At 39.7% G+C, this 22,136-nt stretch overlaps 1 protein-coding gene and 1 pseudogene across 1 annotated transcript in view; both read left to right on the forward strand.

Moving 5' to 3' along the window:
* Window positions 1-9,206, forward strand: part of LOC124721671 (ATP synthase mitochondrial F1 complex assembly factor 1) — a 52,228-nt gene extending 43,022 nt beyond the window's left edge. Inside the window, exons 6-7 of the mRNA XM_047246744.1 lie at window positions 2,824-2,928; window positions 8,790-9,206. Of these exons, the coding sequence (XP_047102700.1) occupies window positions 2,824-2,928; window positions 8,790-8,945 (261 nt within the window). The 3' untranslated portion in view covers window positions 8,946-9,206. The remainder of the gene's footprint in view (window positions 1-2,823; window positions 2,929-8,789) is intronic.
* Window positions 9,207-10,980: 1,774 nt separating this feature from the next.
* LOC124722400 lies at window positions 10,981-21,542 on the forward strand (annotated as a pseudogene).
* The last annotated feature ends 594 nt before the right edge of the window (window positions 21,543-22,136 follow it).

Here is a 22,136-nt window from a genome sequence, read left to right on the forward strand (position 1 = left end):
TACATAACAGGCCAAAGCTTTGGTGCGAGAGGTCCCTCAATGGCCAACATGCAGCTGCTACAATACATTATGACATAATGAAGTGGGAATCAAAACCCAGATATGAGTGTCCTCTGAAGCTAATGAAAGAATCACATCAAAAAGAGAGAGGTGGTGCTGGAAGGAGAAGTAATAACATGAGGGATCCAAGGCACGGCCCTAGGATTTTTCCGGCCACCTGTACTGCACAAAAGACAGAACCTGACTAAGTACAGGATCTGCGATGAAGACCAATGCTATTGTGGCACTAGTGATGGGAAAACTAATGATCGCATTCTGGTTCTCAATATCTAAATAGAAACAAAGCAACTGGTCCTGATCAAATGTCAGGTCCAGCCCGATCGGAAGATAAGGCACTGGGATTGGCGTGTTATGCCATCAGCCGGTAATGGATCTGGTAAAGATAACGGGAGATGAAGAGAGCTCACTGCTGCAAACGATCTGCTGTTCTGTGTGGCACGGAAGCTGAAGGGTTAAAAAGTGCAACCAGTGGCTTGTGATCAGTGATTAAATGGAACTTACAACCATGAAAGAAGATGTGAAATTTCTTGAGAGTGAACAGAATTGTTAAAGTCTCCTTTTCAGTCTGAGAATACCACTGCTGTATGGGAGTTAAAGTCTTAGAAGCATAAGCAGTGGGTTGTTCAGGCCCCTCCACGTATTTGTGGGCCAACACCATGCCAAGACCATGCTGAAAAGCATTTGTAGCCAAAATGAGATGCTGACCTGGCTGAATGGTCACAAGCTAGGGTTCAGAAAAAAGGCACATTTTTATGCAGTAGCATTTGCAGGGACTGAGCAAAAGTAGATGCATCCAGTAAAAACTTACAGTAAAACATAAATTTACCTAGAAATGGCCTGCAGTTCCTTAATGGAGGTCGCTGCAGCAAAGCCATGATTTTTTCAGTGTGGTGACGCAACAACTCGACCCCTGTGTGAGAAACCTCAAAATCTAGGTACTCAGTTGATGGCTAAAAACATTGAGATCTGGCAAGATTGCACTTTAGACCTGCCGACAGTTAAACAGAAAACAATGATCAGAGACTGCTAAGGTGGTCTTTGGTTGAAGAACCCGAAACGATGACATTGTCAAGGTAATTGGTGCAATGTGGGCTTTCTTTTGTCACTTGTTGCAAACAGCGGAATGCTAAGGGCACGCAGCAGCTGCTGTGAGGCAGTCTGTGACCATAACCAGCACTGCCTCATGCAATGCTGAGTTGAAGGTTGTACTGCTGCAATGTCTTCCCCGTCATCCTGAACACTTGCAACGTACCAAACATGGGTTGACTGAGCAACTTCAGATACGTCCCCCCATGCAGCAATCTGATCGTCTGTGGCTCATGATGCTTCAAAGGACTGTGCTGTATTGAGCACTTCTGTAAGCCTTGGATTTTCACATTGAAGTGCTTTTTCGTGGACTTCCCTATCCATGGCCAGACAAATAATATCAGGCATCTTGTGATCAATGTATGAATTGTGATGGGCTTACAAGAACGGCTCAACCCATGTAATTCTTCAGTCCAGGCATTGTAAGAGTGGTTTGGTTGTTTCTGACAATGGTAAAATTCTACACACATCACAATGGCATATGTTCTGTCACAGTAATAGGTTGAGAAAAGCTTGCACATTTCATCAAATGATAAGCTGGCTGGTTCTTGCATCAGTGCAAGTTGGCCCACAACTGACACATGCAAGGTGAAATCCAGGAAAGAAAGAAATCCCTACACAGGGTTGCATCACCCGTGCAAAAAATCTGGAAATGTTTGTGTAACCGCATCTCATAGGAGTCCCAATCTTAAGCCAATTCATCATATGCTGGGAAGAGTGACAGTTGCACTGATGGAAGAGTAACCTACCGCAAACGTGCAGATGCCACTTGACTGAGAGCAGTGGTGAGAGCCTGCTGTCGCTCTGCGAAATCTTGCTGCTGGATAATGATAGGTTTGAGTATTTCTTCCATCTAGATGTTTGTTGGGTGACTTAGCACTGACACTAACACATGGAGAAATTATAACCCTCACTCATCACCAAGTTTGTTATAGCAAGAACCAACACTATTTATGGAACACAGTACTTTATAGAGCAATATGCAACATACAATGAAGTACAGGTTGTGCATAGCACTGAACACATTGACTGGACAGCAATAATGCAGGTTACAAAATAGGACGAGCACTTGTTTGCAATTGCTTAAGTAATACTGGTTCTTTGGTGGCTCTAAAACCTCACACTTCATGAGTGAAGGTGCATCACCTATTATTATATTATCCTGTAATTATTGCCCAAAGGAAATTAAATGTTCAGTCTTAATAAATATATATGTGGTGTGTGTTCTTTTGGAATTTATTTAAATCAAGGGGAAAAGTTGGAAATTTGTGCTGCACCAGGATTTGAACCCAGATCTGCTTATCAGTGCCCACTTGCAGCCAATGTCTGTAACTTCTTTGTGTTTTATGAAATCCGTTTAATGATATATGTGAAAAATAATAATAATAAAAAACAAACAACTTAAGCATGGGGTTTGGAATGCACATCTTAGTGGTGTTGTACTAGAACAACAGCATTTGTAATATTAGATATAGAATATAGCTGCATCTAATATGTCATTGAGACCAGTTTTCAAACAGCCACCAAAACAACAACAATAATAAAATTGTATGAAAATCCTGGAAACTAAGTATTACAGTGCTAGGTGTCAGTTCATATTATTTTTTCTTTTTCTCAGCAGCCAAGCATGATCATTTTGCTATTTGTGTGCTTCATACATATTCTCTTTCTTTGCAGGCCTATAAAGAAAATGCACCAGAATGTCTTACACTTGTTCATTATGCAGAACTGCAATCCAAGGGGATTATACTAATGCGCGGAGATTACAATAAAGATATTTTGGTATGTATCATGAAGTGATCATGTTCAGGTTTAAACATTAGCATGTGACCACTTACATGATTAATGAGTAATTGTTAGTTATTGGCTTGGAGACATTGAAGGCTACCTGACCCACCTAGTGGAAAGACTTAAACATTTTTTCTGTGTTCAAATGTGCCTTTTCTTTAAGAAGTATGTATTTTAATTTGAGATGACTGAAAATAAAGTATTGTGATTGAGGTGACAAGGAGAGAGTGACTTGTGATGCTATCACATAACCTGCTCTTCTCAAATAATTCCAAAGTGACTTCCAAGCCTGAAATCCCCATCTGACAGACAGAGTGATACTAACTTCATGTTATGCCTTTATACCTTAAGAAACTGTTATGGGATTTGGAATTTAGTCCAGCAATGATGGAGAAATTGTGATCATCAGGGACTGTATGCTGCCATTCCCCATTCTTTGTCACAGACTGAGTTGGTGCAGTGGTTAAGATGTTCAAATTCAGGAGCAACAAGGTTCACCTCTCTATGTGGCCATCCAAATTTAAATTCTTTATGTGTTCTTTAAACCGATGGTCTATAAAGAATGATCAAAAGAGGGTCGGGCATGACACTCCATCCTGGGGTATTGTTTGTCGTTGGTACAGAGTCAACAACACCGAATTAATATGTTTTAGTAACTAATCAGTTTTCAAGCTGAAATAAATGTATATAAGTTGTTATTAAATAACAGTGTGTGACATTTGCTTTATTGAAGTTCAATCAATGCTCAGTTTATTTAACACCTAAGCCTATATGTGCAGCTATAGTTCTTCAGTAGTGGAGCAAATTATATTTCACTAAGTTAATTCCCATGGAAGCATAGAGCTTAAGAAATAATGTCAAAGCTCATTTGCTTAAGTTCCAGGCACTATCTCACAAAGAAATAAAGTTTGACAACAATTATCTGTGTTCTGTTTGTGAGTTCATGGACTGACTTGACAAAATTCTAAGTCCATGCAGGGCCAGCTTGCTGCCCACTGTGTCACAACTCCTACAACTACTTAAGTGTATAGAGAAACTAAACCTATTAAAATTTGCATTTGAGTGTTGATTCCAACAGCACCAAACACTTACGTTACGCATATATTTATTGCATAATGAATTGTTTAAATTGTCTTGTTGTTGTCAAATAACTCCAACAAAAAAACTCTCAAGTTGCCAGTCGTTCATAAACCCTCAACTCAGTCGAATTTTCCTCTCTTTTGGCTGGTGCCCCTAAACTCATATAGTCTCCCTTCTTTTATTAATATTATTGATTAAGATTTACAATTTTTGGTGTCCGTAACTGCCATAAAATGCTATACATGTGAAAATATTATCCTCAACCTAAACAGTGAATATATTGGAAATGAAACTGATTGTTGTTTAGCCACATATTGGATGTCTCCATCCTATAACCCAGGTATTCAACTGAACATTGCCATGGAGCAGTCTTAATTTGTAGGTCTGAACAAACTTGCAGAGGGCAGGTGTGGATGAGCAGGCAGATTCACTTAAGTTTGGGCATTGTTGTTATGAGTGAAATGAGCAAATGACATGTAGATTGACTAACTGATTGGTTGACTTGACTGTTTAATTTGTTGCAAATTGTGATCACTTTCACTTGTTATTTGAGGTTACTACTGAAAATAATTTGTTAGTTGTATGACAAATTATGAAAACTGTCAACAGTAAACAAAATATCGCCTGTCTGGGAATATTTGTATGTAAAGTGTGGCAGTAACAAGTTTGATGTTTGTTTGTTGTGCCGAGTTCAAATTTCTCATGGTGCAGAAGGAAAAATAACTGTTTTGACTTGTCTTTGATTATTTCATTTTAAATTGTTTTATTCAATCGATCAACAAAATGTCGTTGCAAAGATAGTAATTGTCACTTCCTCAAGTAGGTGCTTATTTATTGAATACTCATTTTAATTATGCTTGTTTGGGTTACATGAATGTTTTTGTGAAACTTATGAAAAACCATTGAAACTGATAGAAAATATCTAACATACCTTAAACACAGTATAATATTTGTTGTCTACAGGTATTTCAGCTATGAAAAATCATTTGAAAATGAAACATCCAGATAAATTCCAAGCAATTAATACAGGCACAGGTGCTGCTGTGCCTACACCACCTCCAGTCCAAGCAATTAATACAGGCACAGTTGCTGCTGTGCCTACACCGTCTTTAGCCACCTCCAGTAAACACTCATCTTCAGTATCACCAGAAAAGCAATAGACTGTCAGAATTGTTTTGGGATGTAAATGACACAAAAGCCAAAAATATCATTGTTGAACAGCAGCAATTATTGCACTAGACAGTGAGTCATTATCTATTGTGGAAAGGACTGGATTTATGACACTCTTTGAATAAACTTTACCAGACTATAAAATGCCAAAAAATTGTTCTTGGCATCTATGACAGAATTTCTGAAAAAATCAAAAGGAATGTTTCAAGTGCTCTCTTGATTTCTGTAACTTCTGATGCATGCATCTGTTTTCAAAACAGTGCCAGTGTCCTGAGATTTACGGCTCATTGGTTTCCTACTGAATTCCAGCTGGAGCACTAAGTTATTATTATGAAGCCTTTTGTAGGTTCTCACACAGGAGAAAATTTAGCATTGGAGATTAATACTATCACAGATTTCTGGGTTACTGACCAAAACAAAATACATTTAGTCATTGATGACAGTGGTTCTAAAATGGTGATTTGTGTTAGAGGCTTCATCCATTTGCTGTGGAGTGTACACTTGTTTGGAGTGGAAGGAATGATCGCTTTGGTACACAGTCCATAACCTTCATGTCATTCCCTTGTCAGTTTGTGTGACCCTTTTCTATCCATTGGTTCCGCACATGCATCACTGCCATATCACACTCTATCAAACTCATTACCCAGTACCTCATTTGAACTCACTGACATGCTAATTTATGCCATTTGATGCCAGTGAGGTGAGCTAGTACAAGCTTCCAACTCTCTTAAGACACGGTGATAAAGGCACAGTGACTGTGTAACAACAGTTGAAGATGATGATCATGTAAGAGGATAGGCTGCAGGCAATGACTTGCTGTTGGCCCATATGGGAAGAGATCCTTTCATTGGGGGCATAGAAATCAGCCATGATGGAATGGATTGGTTGGTTGCACTTACAAATATTGGAAAGTGGGAGAGATAGGAGGCATAGGTGTTCTGGGATGAGCTCAGCAATTTAGGAAGCAATTGAATTTCATGTAGGACTTTGGGGATATGGTTGCCTCTGCTGTTATGTACAGGTGCCAGCCAGATGTTTGTGTGTGTTTGTGTCGTGTATTTGGTAATTTGTGTTCATCTTCTTATAAACAAACACCACATGAGAAGTGAATGATGAGTAGTATACACTGTATTTAATAACTTTTTGTCCATCTGTATTAAGTTTAATATATCACATGTAAAATTTAAAAATTTCCCAGCAAATCAACTGTTCAAAGAGATTTTGGGATTGCAGCCATTTGTCATAAACTTAATTCCATGATATTTTGGCGGGACAACTGCCAGCCATCTTCAGGTGAGCTGAACGAGGACTGACAAAGACGTTCTCTGCTCCGTCTTATATGGTGCGCTGATGGTACTGCCGCACATGTGTTGAAGTCGCGGAGACAGAAGGACCACACTGCCGGGCGGCAGCACCCTCGCTGGTGGAACTGCAAAACTCAGCTGCCATCAGTATTGTCATTGGCTGCAGCTATTGAAGTCTTCTGACATCTTCGTCTCGAGCAAATTTCAGAGATGATGGGAATCCACACGTTATTCAGTTGGTAACCACTGTCACGGTTCATTAGATTGTCCGCAATGCGTATTTCAACGGATTCTTTGATAATGGAGTCCCAAAAGGTTGTTGCTGTGGCCAAAATCGAAGTTTTGTCATACTCCATTGAATGAATGTCCGTTGGAAATACAATGTTCTGCAACTGCAGACTTAATGGGTTGGAGTAGGCGAGTGCAACATTGATGTTCTGTACAACACTCTTCCACTGTATGTGTTGTCTGTCCTATATAGCCCATACCACATTTACACGGTATTTTATAAATTCCCGCCTTCCACGGTAACAAATCATCCTTCACCGATCCCAGCAGATCCAAAATCTTAGAAGGTGGACGAAAAACCACTTTCACATGAAAATGATTAAGAATACTCGCAATTTTGAAGGAGATATTTCCAATGAAGGGGAGAAAAGCTAGGGACTTGTTTGGTGCGTTCTCCTCTTTATCCACTTCCCTGTTCCTGGCTTTAGTTGAGAAAGCCCTGTTAATTTGCCAGATTGAGTATCCATTGTCTCTGAACACCGTCCTTAAAAGTGCAAGTTCCTTAGGCAACTAATTTGAATCCGACACCGTATGTGCCCTGTGCACAAGGGTTTGGGATGGGTGATGGCAGCTTGAAGAATGCAAGTACAAATCACTGTTAGTGGGCTTAGGATAAACAGAATGTCCCACTGAGCCGTCACTCTTCCATTTAACCAAAACATCCGGGAAAGGAAGGCAACCATCTGTCTCTAGTTCGATAGTAAATTGAATATTCTCATGGATGGAGTTAAGATGATGAAAAAACTCCATTAACTTTTCTTCTCTGTGGGGCCACACTATGAAAGTATCATTGATGTATCTCCAAAAAACAGTTGGTTTACAAACTGCTGATTCAAGTGCTCTTTCCTCAAAATCCTTCGTAAAAAAGTTAGTCACCAGAGGAGACAGAGGGCTGCCCGTGGTGACACTGTCAGATGGTTCAAAATATTCCTGGTTAAACATAAAATAGGTTCCTTAGGCAGGAAAGAGCGTCTAGAAACAAAGCAGTGATGTCCAATTCAAACTGTTGACGAATTAGCGTCAAGGAATCCGCAAGAGGTACTTTTGTGAAAAGGGAAACTACATCAAAACTCACTAGAAGATCCGAGCTACTTAAGTGCAGAGCCCCCAGTCTGTTGATAAAATCAGCAGAGTTCCGTATATGGTGTGAACATCTGCCAACCAATGGTCTCAGCAAAGAAGCCAGATGTTTGGCTAAATCATGTGTGGGTGCGTCAATATTACTCACTATGGGCCGTAAAGGAAGACCTTCTTTATGTACTTTAGGAATACCATACAGTCTCGGTGGTATGCTGCCATGTGGTCTCTGGAGCTAACGAGGAAGAGTTCAAAAGTGCGCACGTCTCCCATTGCACAGGTGCTGTTGGGTCTTGATCAGTCTTCCTGTACGTAATATCACTAAGTAGACTATACATCTTCTCCAAATACAACCTACAAGGTAACAAAACGGTAGCCCTTTCTTTAACGGTTATATTACTGCGCTGGGGAGGAGCTTTCAGGAGAACCCGACCAGTTTCCCTTCTTATTTCTTCATCAGCATCCATAGGAAGGCGATGTACAGCTTGTTCAACACCACTTACAAAACATATAAGAGGTACTGACAGCACTTGGTGTAGGTGCAAACTTTAGACTTTTGCCCAAAACTGACAGTGTCACATCACGTAAAATCTTCTCTGTGAAAAATTTCGTCTTAATTTTACACCTACACCAAGTGCATTACCTCTTATAAATCTCGTAAGTGGTGTTGAACAAGCTGTACGTCGCCTTCCTATGGACGCTGCTGTTCAGCATGTTTGCTAGTCATTGAGTCTTACTGCTCGACATGTTGGAGTGTTGTCTTTACTTTATCCATTGTTTTGCTGTTTTTGTATGTGTGCCTGTTGTTGGATTGTGATTTGAACATTTCGTTTTTTTTTTTTACATACTGGGGTGCTGTGTTTAATCTAGTGAATGTGAGAATAATAAAATTTTTTGTGCAATTTATAAAGACCATAATGATAATTTTGTTTTCAGAATGGAAAGGAATCCCAATGTCTGGCAAATCAGCTACAGATGTATTATGGCCAGGACAATGAGAAACGGCTAAATCTATTGGAGAGATTTACTTCAAGACCAGATGACTTCAGACACATGGATCTTATTGCAGAATTAGAATGTCTTAGTCTATAGATATGGAGGAAAACATATTCAACAGTGCTGTGATAGTTTCACTTAGAAATTGTTTTCCTATTTTTGACAAATAAATTAAAGTTTCTACTTTAAATACACTGCTAATTGAGATGAGAATCATATGCAATGTGTATTGTGCTTTGTGATGGTGCAGTGGAAATGGCAGGAGGTCTACTGCATCACCATGGCTGAAATTTAATGTTACCACTGGTTGTGAATGTCAGGATCTCATGGAATTAAATGTCACATCTTTTTTGCCAACTTGAAAAAGAAATAATACTATGTGAGTTGAAAACTGGCAGTACAATATAGGCCACAAAATACTTCTTACTATTTCATTTAGTGTCACAGTTCTAATTCTTTAGGTAGGAAAATTTTACTGCTTCCCAATTATTGGTGTGATGAAACTTCAGATTTTCCTGCTTTCACTTTGATATGGTGTCCTAAGTATTGCATGAAACTGGATTAGATTTGTCATAAATAAAGTTTTGAGGACACTTTTCACTAAATGAGTTACTTGATACTGTAAAACACTGTTAATGTTGGTTCATTCGAAGACTGTGTAAAACAGGAAGCATCAGTATAACTGTACTTTGTCTTCATTTTTATACTGCAATCAATTGCATATTGTTACATGACTAAGGTGATGAAGCATCATTACTCCATTTGAATATTTTTGATGGCAAGTGTACAGAAAAAAATTCTAAAAGTAATGCTTGTATTTGGTTTCCTCGTTTTCACGTTTCAGTGAAACTTACATGTTCGTTCATGTCACTTATGTATATTATGTTTGCTGCTTCAAATGAAGCAGTCGCTTGTTAAATGTGTTTATATACTCCAGTATGAAAGGGAAATCCCATTATTTAGCCATGTTATTTTGAAGTGGATTCCAATGCTGAAGTTTCTTTCCTGTTTGAATAATACATTTTATGTATAAATAGCCATTGCTAGAACAGTAATTCAGTTAATTACTATATCTTCTTTTCTGTGGATACTAGCATATCAGACATGACCATAGAACTGACTGGCTGTTCGCTACGATGAACACTATGGGCCAGCGTATTCACGTGGGGAGATGAGTGGGGCGCGTTCATGCTGCAAGTGCAGTGCTGCGATGAGACTGTGCCCTCTAATGGTCATCTAGGCTCATTACCTTTGGCAAGCATCCGCCTTCCGTGGAGCCAGATACAAGAATGAGTAGGAAAACCAATCCCATAATGTTTGAGTGTAGCATTTGCAGTGTGCTGCTTGACACAATCACATTTTTAAATAACTAGCCACAATAGTGCAAAGTGATACGAAATGGAATGAGCATATAAGGACTGTAGCAAGGAAGACAAATGATTGACTTCAGTTTATTGGGAGAATTTTAGGAAAGTGTGGTTCATCTGAAAAAAGTGTGACACATTATTGAGTACTGCTAGAGTGTTTAGTATCCCCACCACTTTGGAATAAAGGAAGCCAACAAAGCAATTCACAGATAGGCTGCCAGATTTTTGTTTCCAGTAACTTCGATCAACACCCGAGTATTGTGGAGATGCCAGAATGAGATTTTCACTCTGCAGCGGAGTGTGCGCTGATATGAAACTTCCTGGCAGATGGTAGAGCACTTGCCCGCGAAAGGCAAAGGTCCCGAGTTCGAGTCTCGGTCGGGCACACAGTTTTAATCTGCCAGGAAGTTACATTGTGGAGATACTTCGTGAATTCAAATGGGAATTCACGGAGGGAAGACAATGACATTCTTTTTGCAATACGCTATTGAGAAAATTTAGGGAACTGGCATTTGAAGTTGACTGCAGAGAAATTCTACTGTCGCCAACGTTCATTTCGCATATAGATTACGAGGATAAGGTAAGAGAAATCAGGGCTCGTATGGATGCATGTAGATAGTCATTTTTTCCCCCGCTCTTTATATGAGTGGAACAGAAAGGGAAATGACTAGTAGTGGTACAAGGTACCTCCTGCCATGCACCATACAGTGGCTTTCAGAGTACGTATGTAGATGTAGATACCAGATTAACCTGTTAGTGCCATTATGACTGCATCATCAATTAGCTATCTTCTGCCTCCATCAGAGATATTCCCATTGGATGTGCCCTTCACTAATGGTGAACCACTTTCTCCTGTGGTACTGTTATTAACTATCCCAATGGTGAAAAAAGAACCACTGATGTCACAGTTAAATGGGGCTCATCAGCTTAGGGGATTTGACAAAGGAAGCATGACTGCTACTTTTTCCAGCCATGTCTTCCAGAAATGTGCCAGATATCTTAACTTATTTAAAATGAAAATTCCTCCTCTCACTGTGGTGGTCTTTCATGTTTGTCTTAAATTACATTGCCTCAAAGAGGGCTCATGAATTATATGTTATGTGTGTAACCTATCTTCATGTTGTTGACTGCAAGGAAAGATTTTCATGTTTCTTGATGGAATTTTATAAATTATTTATAATATTCTAAAATTATAAGCAAGTAAAGAATTGTCCTCCAGACAGAAAAAGTATGAACCAGAGTAATTATATTATGGTTGACTTATAGCATGAGTGTTTCAAATTGGTATCAAAATATACAGGAGACCAGAATATAGCTCATGCCATTTTCTGTTGATTCCTGAAATGAATTTAAGAATGAACTTAAGACAAAATTCACAAGCCTTATATTTACACAAACATGTTCAATGATCCAGTGACAAGATAAACTTATATTCTAATTAGGAGCTAGTTCAGTCATTGGTGGTAATGGAATTGATAGAAAGGACAAGTAGAGAAAAAAGATCAAATAAAAGAAAATGTGATGAAGTTTGTCAAAAAGGAAGTGGAGAATATGGTCTAAAGTATTGTGGTTTGAAGACTGAAAATGGAGACGAGTTACCTCCGATAATGTATCAGATTAACCATTTGAATTCTTAGAAGAGAGAAGAGGAATTAATAGCTTTGCAAAAGCCTTGTGACTAGAAGGTGGAAAGAAAAGTAAGGTCGTAAGAAAGCTGTTAGGTGCTCCATAAGGTGTCACAATGAAAGTCTTTACACCACATACAAAAATTAAAATTTATTGACATTCTTGTCCAGTGAACAAAACTTTTTCTGTACTTCTGAATTTCTTCTTTTGCAAGAGACAATGGCAAAGACTGAGGATCGCAACTAACACTTAACAGAACAGGAGGTAAGCGATGATGTGAAAATGTTGAGGAGGAGGAGGAGGAGGAGGAGGAGGAGGAGGAGGAGGAGGAGAAGGAGAAGGAGAAGAAGAAGAAGAAGAAGAAGGCACTTGGTATATTTTAACACATTGACTGCTGTGAGGCTCCCAGCGGACACAGCAGGTGATGATGTGTGCCCACTGGTGAACACACGTCACTCTGTTTAGTACAGTATACCTTTGTTTATTGTATAAAGTTGCAAAAAAACAAAGTTCAAAACGGTGATCAAGATACTGTACCTGATGTACTGTACACTGGCATCAACTCAAGAAATACAGATGAATGCAGAGTACTGCAGTATATATGCTTCCACTGATCAAATATTAAATGCAAGGAATTACTGAACATCACCCATTGGGATATTTTGTGATATCTCAAAGACTTCTGATTGTGTGAATCATAAAATTCTTCTAGATAAGCTTAAGTATTGTGGTATGAGTGGGACAGTGCACAAATGGTTTAATTCATACTTAACTGGAAAAATGCAGCAGGTTGAAATTAACAGTACAGACAGTCTACAAAAAAAACAGCAGAGTCCTCTGACTGGGGAGGTATCAAGAATGGTGTCCCACAGGGTTCAGTCTTGGGTCCCTTATTGTTCTTAATATACACTCCTGGAAATGGAAAAAAGAACACATTGACACCGGTGTGTCAGACCCACCATACTTGCTCCGGACACTGCGAGAGGGCTGTACAAGCAATGATCACACGCACGGCACAGCGGACACACCAGGAACCGCGGTGTTGGCCGTCGAATGGCGCTAGCTGCGCAGCATTTGTGCACCGCCGCCGTCAGTGTCAGCCAGTTTGCCGTGGCATACGGAGCTCCATCGCAGTCTTTAACACTGGTAGCATGCCGCGACAGCGTGGACATGAACCGTATGTGCAGTTGACGGACTTTGAGCGAGGGCGTATAGTGGGCATGCGGGAGGCTGGGTGGACGTACCGCCGAATTGCTCAACACGTGGGGCGTGAGGTCTCCACAGTACATCGATGTTGTCGCCAGTGGTCGGCGGGAGGTGCACGTGCCCGTCGACCTGGGACCGGACCGCAGCGACGCACGGATGCACGCCAAGACCGTAGGATCCTACGCAGTGCCGTAGGGGACCGCACCGCCACTTCCCAGCAAATTAGGGACACTGTTGCTCCTGGGGTATCGGCGAGGACCATTCGCAACCGTCTCCATGAAGCTGGGCTACGGTCCCACACACCGTTAGGCCGTCTTCCGCTCACGCCCCAACATCGTGCAGCCCGCCTCCAGTGGTGTCGCGACAGGCGTGAATGGAGGGACGAATGGAGACGTGTCGTCTTCAGCGATGAGAGTCGCTTCTGCCTTGGTGCCAATGATGGTCGTATGCGTGTTTGGCGCCGTGCAGGTGAGCGCCACGATCAGGACTGCATACGACCGAGGCACACAGGTCCAACACCCGGCATCATGGTGTGGGGAGCGATCTCCTACACTGGCCGTACACCACTGGTGATCGTCGAGGGGACACTGAATAGTGCACGGTACATCCAAACCGTCATCGAACCCATCGTTCTACCATCCCTAGACCGGCAAGGGAACTTGCTGTTCCAACAGGACAATGCACGTCCGCATGTATCCCGTGCCACCCAACGTGCTCTAGAAGGTGTAAGTCAACTACCCTGGCCAGCAAGATCTCCGGATCTGTCCCCCATTGAGCATGTTTGGGACTGGATGAAGCGTTGTCTCACGCGGTCTGCACGTCCAGCACAAACGCTGGTCCAACTGAGGCGCCAGGTGGAAATGGCATGGCAAGCCGTTCCACAGGACTACATCCAGCATCTCTACGATCGTCTCCATGGGAGAATAGCAGCCTGCATTGCTGCGAAAGGTGGATATACACTGTACTAGTGCCGACATTGTGCATGCTCTGTTGCCTGTGTCTATGTGCCTGTGGTTCTGTCAGTGTGATCATGTGATGTATCTGACCCCAGGAATGTGTCAATAAAGTTTCCCCTTCCTGGGACAATGAATTCACGGTGTTCTTATTTCAATTTCCAGGAGTGTATATTAATGACTTGTCACTCTATATTCATGAAGATACAAAGTTGGTTCTTTTTGCTGATGATACAAGTATAGTAATTACACCCAAGAAGCAAGAATCAGCTGAGGAAATTGCAAATAATGTCTTTCATAAAATTATTAAGTGGTTCTCTGCAAATGGACTGACTAAATTTTGAGAAAACACAGTTTATACAATTCTGTACAGTAAATGGCATAACACCATTGATAAATATAGACTATGAACGGAAGTCTGTTGCTAAGGTAGAATACTCAAAATTCATGGGTGTGTGCATGGATGAGAAATTGAATTGGAAGAAACACACCAATGATATGCTGAAATGGTTAGGTTCAGCTACTTATTCTACTAGGGCTATTCCAAATTTTTGTGATAAACATACCAGTAAATTAGCCTGCTATGCCTATTTTCATTCACTGCTTTCACATGGCATCATATTTTGGGGCAATTCGTCATTAAGAGAGAAAGTATTCATTGCACAAAAGCGTGTAATCAGAATAATAGCTGGAGCCCACCCAAGCTCACCTTAAAGATATTTATTTAAGGAACTCTGTATATTCACAGTACCTTTGCAATACATATATTCACTTATGAAATTTGTCATTAATAACCCATCCCAATTCAAAAATAACGGGAAAGTGGATAGCTACAACACTAGAAGAAAGGATATTCCCTATTCTGGATTAAATCTCACTTTGTCACAGAAAGGGGTGAATTATGCTGCCACAAAAATCTTTGGTCATTTGCCAAATAGTATTAAGCCTGACAGATAGCCAACCAACATTTAGAAGCAAATTCAAAGAATTTCTGAATGACAACTCCTTCTACTCAATAGATGAATTCTTAGATATGAAGTAGTAACTGTAAAAAAAAGAATTAATTAATTAATTAATTTTGTGTAAAGGAAACTTATGTTAAAGTGACACATTCCACATCATTACGAAATGTCGTATTCATGATCTATGGAACAAGGATTAATTTATGTATGTATGTATGTATGTATGTATGTATGTATGTATGTCTACTGTACAAGGCGAAGTGGAGTCTGTGACCATCAGTGGGCACAGTGTTAGGTGTGAACCTCTGCTGTGTCTGCTAGCAATCAACGTGTTAAATAAAGTGGCAGATGATAAAGGAAAGCTAATCATCCTTTCACAAAGCAATCCATAAATTGGTGAATGTTACACAGGAAACTGAGATTTTACCTGTCGAATAAAGAACTGCTAACACAAAGAATTAACAAAATCAGTGGCAAGTGTGGAGGAAACAGGTAGGTGAACCTATTGTCACAAAGTTCCGTAAATCGTTATTTTATTGTACTTAAAACCAGTAAAGAATATATTAAGGTTAAAGGAAGATATTAATCACCACCTTTAGAAGAGCATTTTTGTTGCTTTGGAGTGCTGTAGATGGTGAATAACTGGTATCAGGCTAACCTGTGATTTTGCACCTTTGGCCAAAGTCATGGCAGTGAACTGTCTGTGCGCCTATTGGTTGTTTGGAGTCGTACAATACTGTGGGTTAACATGGAGGCATGACAGAATGGTAGAAATAAGATATCATGTTTCGATGTGCCCATGATCACGCTGTGAATGGGGTTGCCTGATTTCTTAATATCTCAGTATGGACCGTCCAGTATGTTTAATAGGAACACTTGTAGTCATGTAACTTGGTGTAAGAACAGTGGTCATAGGAAGGTGTTAATGTCAGAACTGGAGGCTAGTGTTGTGCCTCCTCAATGGCAACTGGTTTCAAACTTACCAGTTTTTGAGGGAGCGCTGTGCATGCAATAGACATTTGAAGTCAAATTCCACACAGCCAGCTGTTGCTCACAGTGTGACTAGAGGTATAGTGTGATCTAATGAGTTTTTGTTTTGCCTCTCTCTCTCTCTCTCTCTCTCTCTCTCTTTTTTCAAGGCACCAAGTGCACTGACCACCCAATGGGCATTTGACCTACAGTGTGGAGAGGGTGCAGATCAGGCTGGAGGTGATTCTGTGATCTTTTGGTGGTGGTTTTGTACCATGACTTGGGACCACTCATTCATGTTACTGCAACTATGAACCAGTATGTTTATTTCAACGTTCTCAGTGACTTAAGAGTTTTACATGGTATTAGCTTGATGTCTCCTGAGGATGACAAATTTTTTGCCCAAGCCTATCAAGCTTGTTTGAGATGTAGCAGGATGGCATTCAGCTCTCACACTTGGGCAGTGAGGGTTCAAAGGGTTAGCGAGGGCTGCAGGAGTCCATTGGAGGAGTAAGGTGGCTCAGCAAGATACACGACACTCATGAAAATGTTTTATTGCTCCAACAAGCTTACAGTAGGTACAGGTGTGCGCAATTGTCATGTGGCACAGCCAAGTATCAGTATATAGCATTCATTGTTCCATGAGCATTGTCAGTCATTGATCTTGTGGACTTCAGCAGGAAGTGTTGTCTTGAAGACATGAATAATTGCTATGCTCAGCGTAACCCAGCAGTGCCATGACCTTGCATGGTTGGTGTTTCTCAGCAATGTTGTGATTGGTGGTCTGGAGTTGTTACACTGCTAGGTGGCCAAATATGCCCAGCTGAGGCAGGTGATATGTCTACACATTTGGAGAGTAAACAGGTCAAGGGACTGGCTGGTGGTTACGGACACTGGTGGATGACCCAATAGCTCAGTGGCTAGGAGCATCTCAGCTTGACCCTCAGCATGTCTGGTGACAGCTGGACCCTATGGCTGAGTGACCTCATATTGGAGACTGATATTGTGATGGACACCAACTCCATGACTCACTGATTTGATGATCTGCCTGGCAGCGACCTGTATTTACACATGCCAAAGCTAGTTTTTTGTGGCGTCAGTGCTGCAGATGTCATGTACACTGCATGCCAAAGTGTTCCAGGTTTTGGTAACTATCTGGGCACTGACTGGCACGATGGGTGCTGTGATGCAATGCTATGTCAGCATAATGCTAAAAGTGACCCTTTTTACAGTGTCAAGCATTCTTGCCAAGTCCCACGCCGTTACACTCCTTTTCTCTCTGAAGAATTTGGCTCAAAAAGAGACCACGATGTCATTTATAAAATTCCACATGGTTGTGAACCAGTCCCATCCATAAAGTATAAATGAAAAATGTTATCTCATACTCATATTTTGCATTTTTGTGCTATATTTTCGAATTCTGAGTTTACTGCCAGGCCGCTAGGAGTGATATTTTCATTCTCCATTTCTGTATTGTAACATGGATCTTGCACTTCCTACAATTTGGTATTCTGTGGTGACAACAGTAGTGTACTGACTGCATAAGGTATGTAGTTTTTGTTTTACTTTTCGAGTGTTTTTTTAAAAGCCTTGTACCGTATTCTTCAATATGATTATTATTCTGCTTCCAACTATTCTATTTGGTGATTTTTTTTTTTTTTTTGTTATTTTATTTTACAGGAAGTTTTCACCTTTGTTTTGCATCCCCATTTAATAAGTTCTGTGACTATAAGTAGACGTCAGCAGCATATGTTTTCACAGCTGTCTCTCCATGAGAAAGTTATGGTTAAGAAAAGAGGTCATTCAACACTTAATAGTCTAACAGCTCAGCCAAGAATAAGACTTGATGTTAAATCTTGAGCTTGCTGGGGCTGCAGCTCGTGATGCCAGACCATGAAGTAACTGACACTAAGTCATTCTTTCCAAAACTTGTAAAAATGACAGCAATGTATTTGACTCACTGGTGGATTTGTTATGCACTCTTGTATGTTTGGACTTGGGCCGGACAGCAGGTTCCATAGATTTTTATGCCTGTGAGCATGTACATGGTGTTTCTATGAGAGCTGCAAAAAAATGTAACAGAACATGGAGAATGCTCCACTGAACAATTTGAGGTAGGGAATCTGGGGTCAGAGAAGCCAGCTTATGGAGAAACTGAAGTAAACTTGTCTACTACCTTGTCTAGCATTACTCTTTTTCCAGATTACGTACAATTAATATGCGTACAAGTTAACACATACTGTACTGTTTATTTGCATGTACATTCTTTATTTCCTGCAAGAAAACAAGGAGGATGAGCCTGATTACTAGGAAGTCGTGATACAGGCTTTGTTTACTTTACTTACGCATAATGTGGCTGTGTTGTATTTACATTGTCCCATGACAGAACATGCTATGAATCAATGGCAGACCCATTCATTACTCAGTGCTATTCAGAGATGTACAGTACAATACAGTGGATCAGTATCAGTACAGTTTTGCAGGACTCACTGACATGCACCTTATGTATGGGGAAGCACGTTGCAATGCTCTCGCTGCTGAAAGGCTATACAGGGAACGATACCCTAACAGGCATCATCCATCATAGTGAGTGTTTATTTCTCTCGATAAATGAATGTAAGAAACTGGTTCTTTGGAAAGGTCCCTGAAAATGCGATGACCACTAGCACACCAGATTTTGCGGAGGTGGTACTGGAATGAATTGTATCAGGCTCCCTTACAAATACTCATGATGTTGCACTTTAAATGAGCACTGCACATACTAGCGTGTGGTGAGTACTCCACGAACAATAACTACGCACGTATCATGCACAAGAAGTCCATGCAATGCTTATCACTGACTTTGCATCAAGGGTCATACTGTGTCAGTGGTTGTTCCAACAATGGACTCACTGACCAGATTTCCTCCAAACCGTACTGTTTATTGACTAGGCCTCATTCGATGGTAATGATATTTCAAACAGCAGGAATAGCCATGTGTGGGATGAGAAAAACTCTTAATGCTGTGGTAGTCACACCACCAAGTATGTTTTCCTGTGAATATCTTGGCCGGTATTGTAGGCAACAGTCTCAGTGGGCCATATCTTTTACCTCGCCGTCTGAATGGCCACCTGTACTTCAGGTTTGTGCAAAGAGTTCTGCCTGAGTTTTTGGAGAATGTAGCCTTAGTTGTTTGTGGGATGATGTGGATACAATGTGACAGTGCACGGCCGCACTCCAGTGTGAATACCCTCAACCACCTCAATGCTCTATTTCCTGGTCACTGGATTGGAAGGGGAGATCCTTTTCCAGGGCCTGCGAGGTCACCTGATGTGAGTTCCCTTGATTATTTCTTAAGGGGATCTCTAAAGTCAATTGTATATGAGACACCAGTGGATACGGATAGAATTAGTTGCCAGAATTGTAGCTGCCCATGATGTGATTTGAAATACACCAGGGATATTTGTAAATGTACTTCAGAATCTTGTTCGCTGCTGTCATGCTTGCATTGAGGTTGATGGCCATCAGTTTCAGCACATTTTGTAAGGTACAGTAGAAATGGTCCCTTCAGTGTGTCAGTGATGGTATTTGCAGTTAACTGTAAATAATGTAAATAAAAAAGTACACCTTAATCTAATTTTATCCTTATCATCTTAATAAGCTGACTTCGCTGACCCAGCTTCCCTACCTCAAATTGTTCAGTGGAATATTCTCTATGTCCTGTTAAATTTTTGCACACTTACAGAAACACCCTGTATATGAGCTTTAATGTTATTTGTACCTATAACAATAATGTTAATAATAATACTATTATGGTCATTATTATTAATATTATAAAAACATTAGATATGAATGGGCCATGTTTGATTTTATGTATGTATATTTGTAAGATTTGATAGTCTGTCCCCAGACATCAGTATCCTAAAGCAGTGCAACACAATTAACTCAAAAAAGTTGCCTCTAAAAATGAGTAAGTATGAAGGAGAAACTGAGATTTTTAGTTATTGAGCGTAATATGAAGGTTAATAGAACCATTAAATTCTGCCCAAAACAATAGATGGCATTTTCTTGTGTGGAAACTTTGAAACTCTGTTATGTGGATGTGATGGAAAAAGGCGATCCAGTAAATCTAAGAGACATTTAGAGGATTAATGAATTTTGCATCTAGTTATGTTCAGATTTGAAGACTCACTTAGAAACCAGTGAAGTCTTCAAAGATGTTTCTAAGACCATTCGGAATGAGATACTTGATCGCCTGAAACAAATATACCATGAGGAGGTAATAATGGAAACTAAAAAAAGCATTCTTTGTAGCTGTCATGGCTGATGACACAACAGATCTTTCAGAACACATTGAAATGATCCTCTTTCTTTTGCTATGTATTGAATGGAGAAATATCTGAGTGTGTTGGGGATGTTTTCTGAGAAAATCAAGCTGCAGATGGCATGCCAAAACATATTTTGAACAATAGGACATAATCCATCAAGTAAATGGACTAAACTGGCACCTCAGACATTTACTGGTGCAAATATCATGAAAGGGAGAAAAGCAGAAGTTCAAGCAAAACTAAAAGCAGTTTATATTAATGGACATATTATTCATTGTTATGCACCTCCACTTAATTTAGTAATGAGAAATACAAGTATTATATGGAATGTAAGAATATTTTTCTGTAATAATCTGACTGTATCCCAATACCCTGCTTGAGATCACAATATGTGTCCATTCTAAAGAAGCATATTGATGCCAGCATTCCACATCCATCCCCTACAAGGTGGTACTTTGACATATGACCCATAAACAAAGTTCAACAAAATTTTTAACCTTTTAAAAAACCAACTTACTGAAATTCATTCAACATCAAATGCAGATCAAACCATTGCAGAAGCAACAGAAACTTTAAAATTTCTGGTTGCTGATTATTTTAAGTTTTGGTTAGAGCTTTTCCTCAGATTATGTTTCATGTTAAAAGTAGTTCACAACTAAATGCAATTTCAGAAAATAGTATGTTTAAAATTGATGAACATTTTACAAATTTCAAACTGCTATTTTAAAATTAAGAAGCTCAAAGTACTCTAAGAGTCCTTCAAAGGAAGCTAAGGAAGTATGTGACTTTATAGATGTTGATGTAATGGACAGATATTCTTCTACTAAACACTTTGTATGTGCTAAATTGTTCAACAAGAAATGCTTCACTGGGTATAAGGATGAACATCCTCCAGAAGAGATAGCGCTGACCAGTGAAGCATATTCCATGACTGACAAAGAAAAGCTTGAAATGGAACTAAAAACATTCTGTCACAGGAGTGATGTTCGTGAATATTGCAAATTAATTCAGCTGCAGAAATTTATATTGAAAAAAATAGAAATCCAGATGATGCTCTCAGTGAAATTACAAAACTAATAAAAATCCTCATGACATTTCCTATCACTATATCACAGGCATACCACTGCTTTTACATTGAAAAGAATAAAAGAAATTTTAAGAGGCACTAAGGATTTGGAAAGACCAAATGCACTTGCAGTTATTTCAGTGGAGACAAATTTACTCAGTTGTCATCCAGAGTTCAAAGAGAAATTTATTGACCTTTTGTGTAAATTAACAAAAGAAGATAGGATTTCATTTTTAAATGAGTAGATCAAGCTTGAACTGTAACAATTTAGGTTAAAGTAATTAAAAATATTTGTTTTTGTTTTTTATTGTTGTCAAATTCCAGAAAAAATTCCTTTTTCTAAATTTTTGTTTCCTTTTACATGGTTTTAAAATAATGCTAAAAATTTTCTGAAGCAGTACCTCCATAACTTTTAGCTATGAGCTGTCACTGCTTTTATATCAAGGTCATAACTCATATCCAGGAAAGTGCCTCCCACAGACACCGTAATTTTTGAGCAGCCACATTCAACACACATTTTCTCTCTTCTGATAATGAAAGTCCACCTCTCTTTCCCTCCCTCCTTGATTTTTTTAAGTCTCATGGGAACTATGTATGAGGAATAGAACATACTGCAACTTGTGAAAATATTATTTGTTACTGTTTATTGTGATACAACTTTCATACAGTGTTAATATACACTTTTGTGCTTAATTGACTGTGGAAAATAAATGACTGCTATTAAAACACTGCCATCCTTTTTTTTTACACAAGGTTCGTTTATTACTCTGCAATACTTTTCAAATACCTGTTTTTTACATGCTTCAAATTAAACTCGTATTTCATTTAAAT

Source organism: Schistocerca piceifrons, chromosome X, assembly GCF_021461385.2.
Source record: "Schistocerca piceifrons isolate TAMUIC-IGC-003096 chromosome X, iqSchPice1.1, whole genome shotgun sequence".
NCBI classification, from domain to species: domain Eukaryota; kingdom Metazoa; phylum Arthropoda; class Insecta; order Orthoptera; family Acrididae; genus Schistocerca; species Schistocerca piceifrons.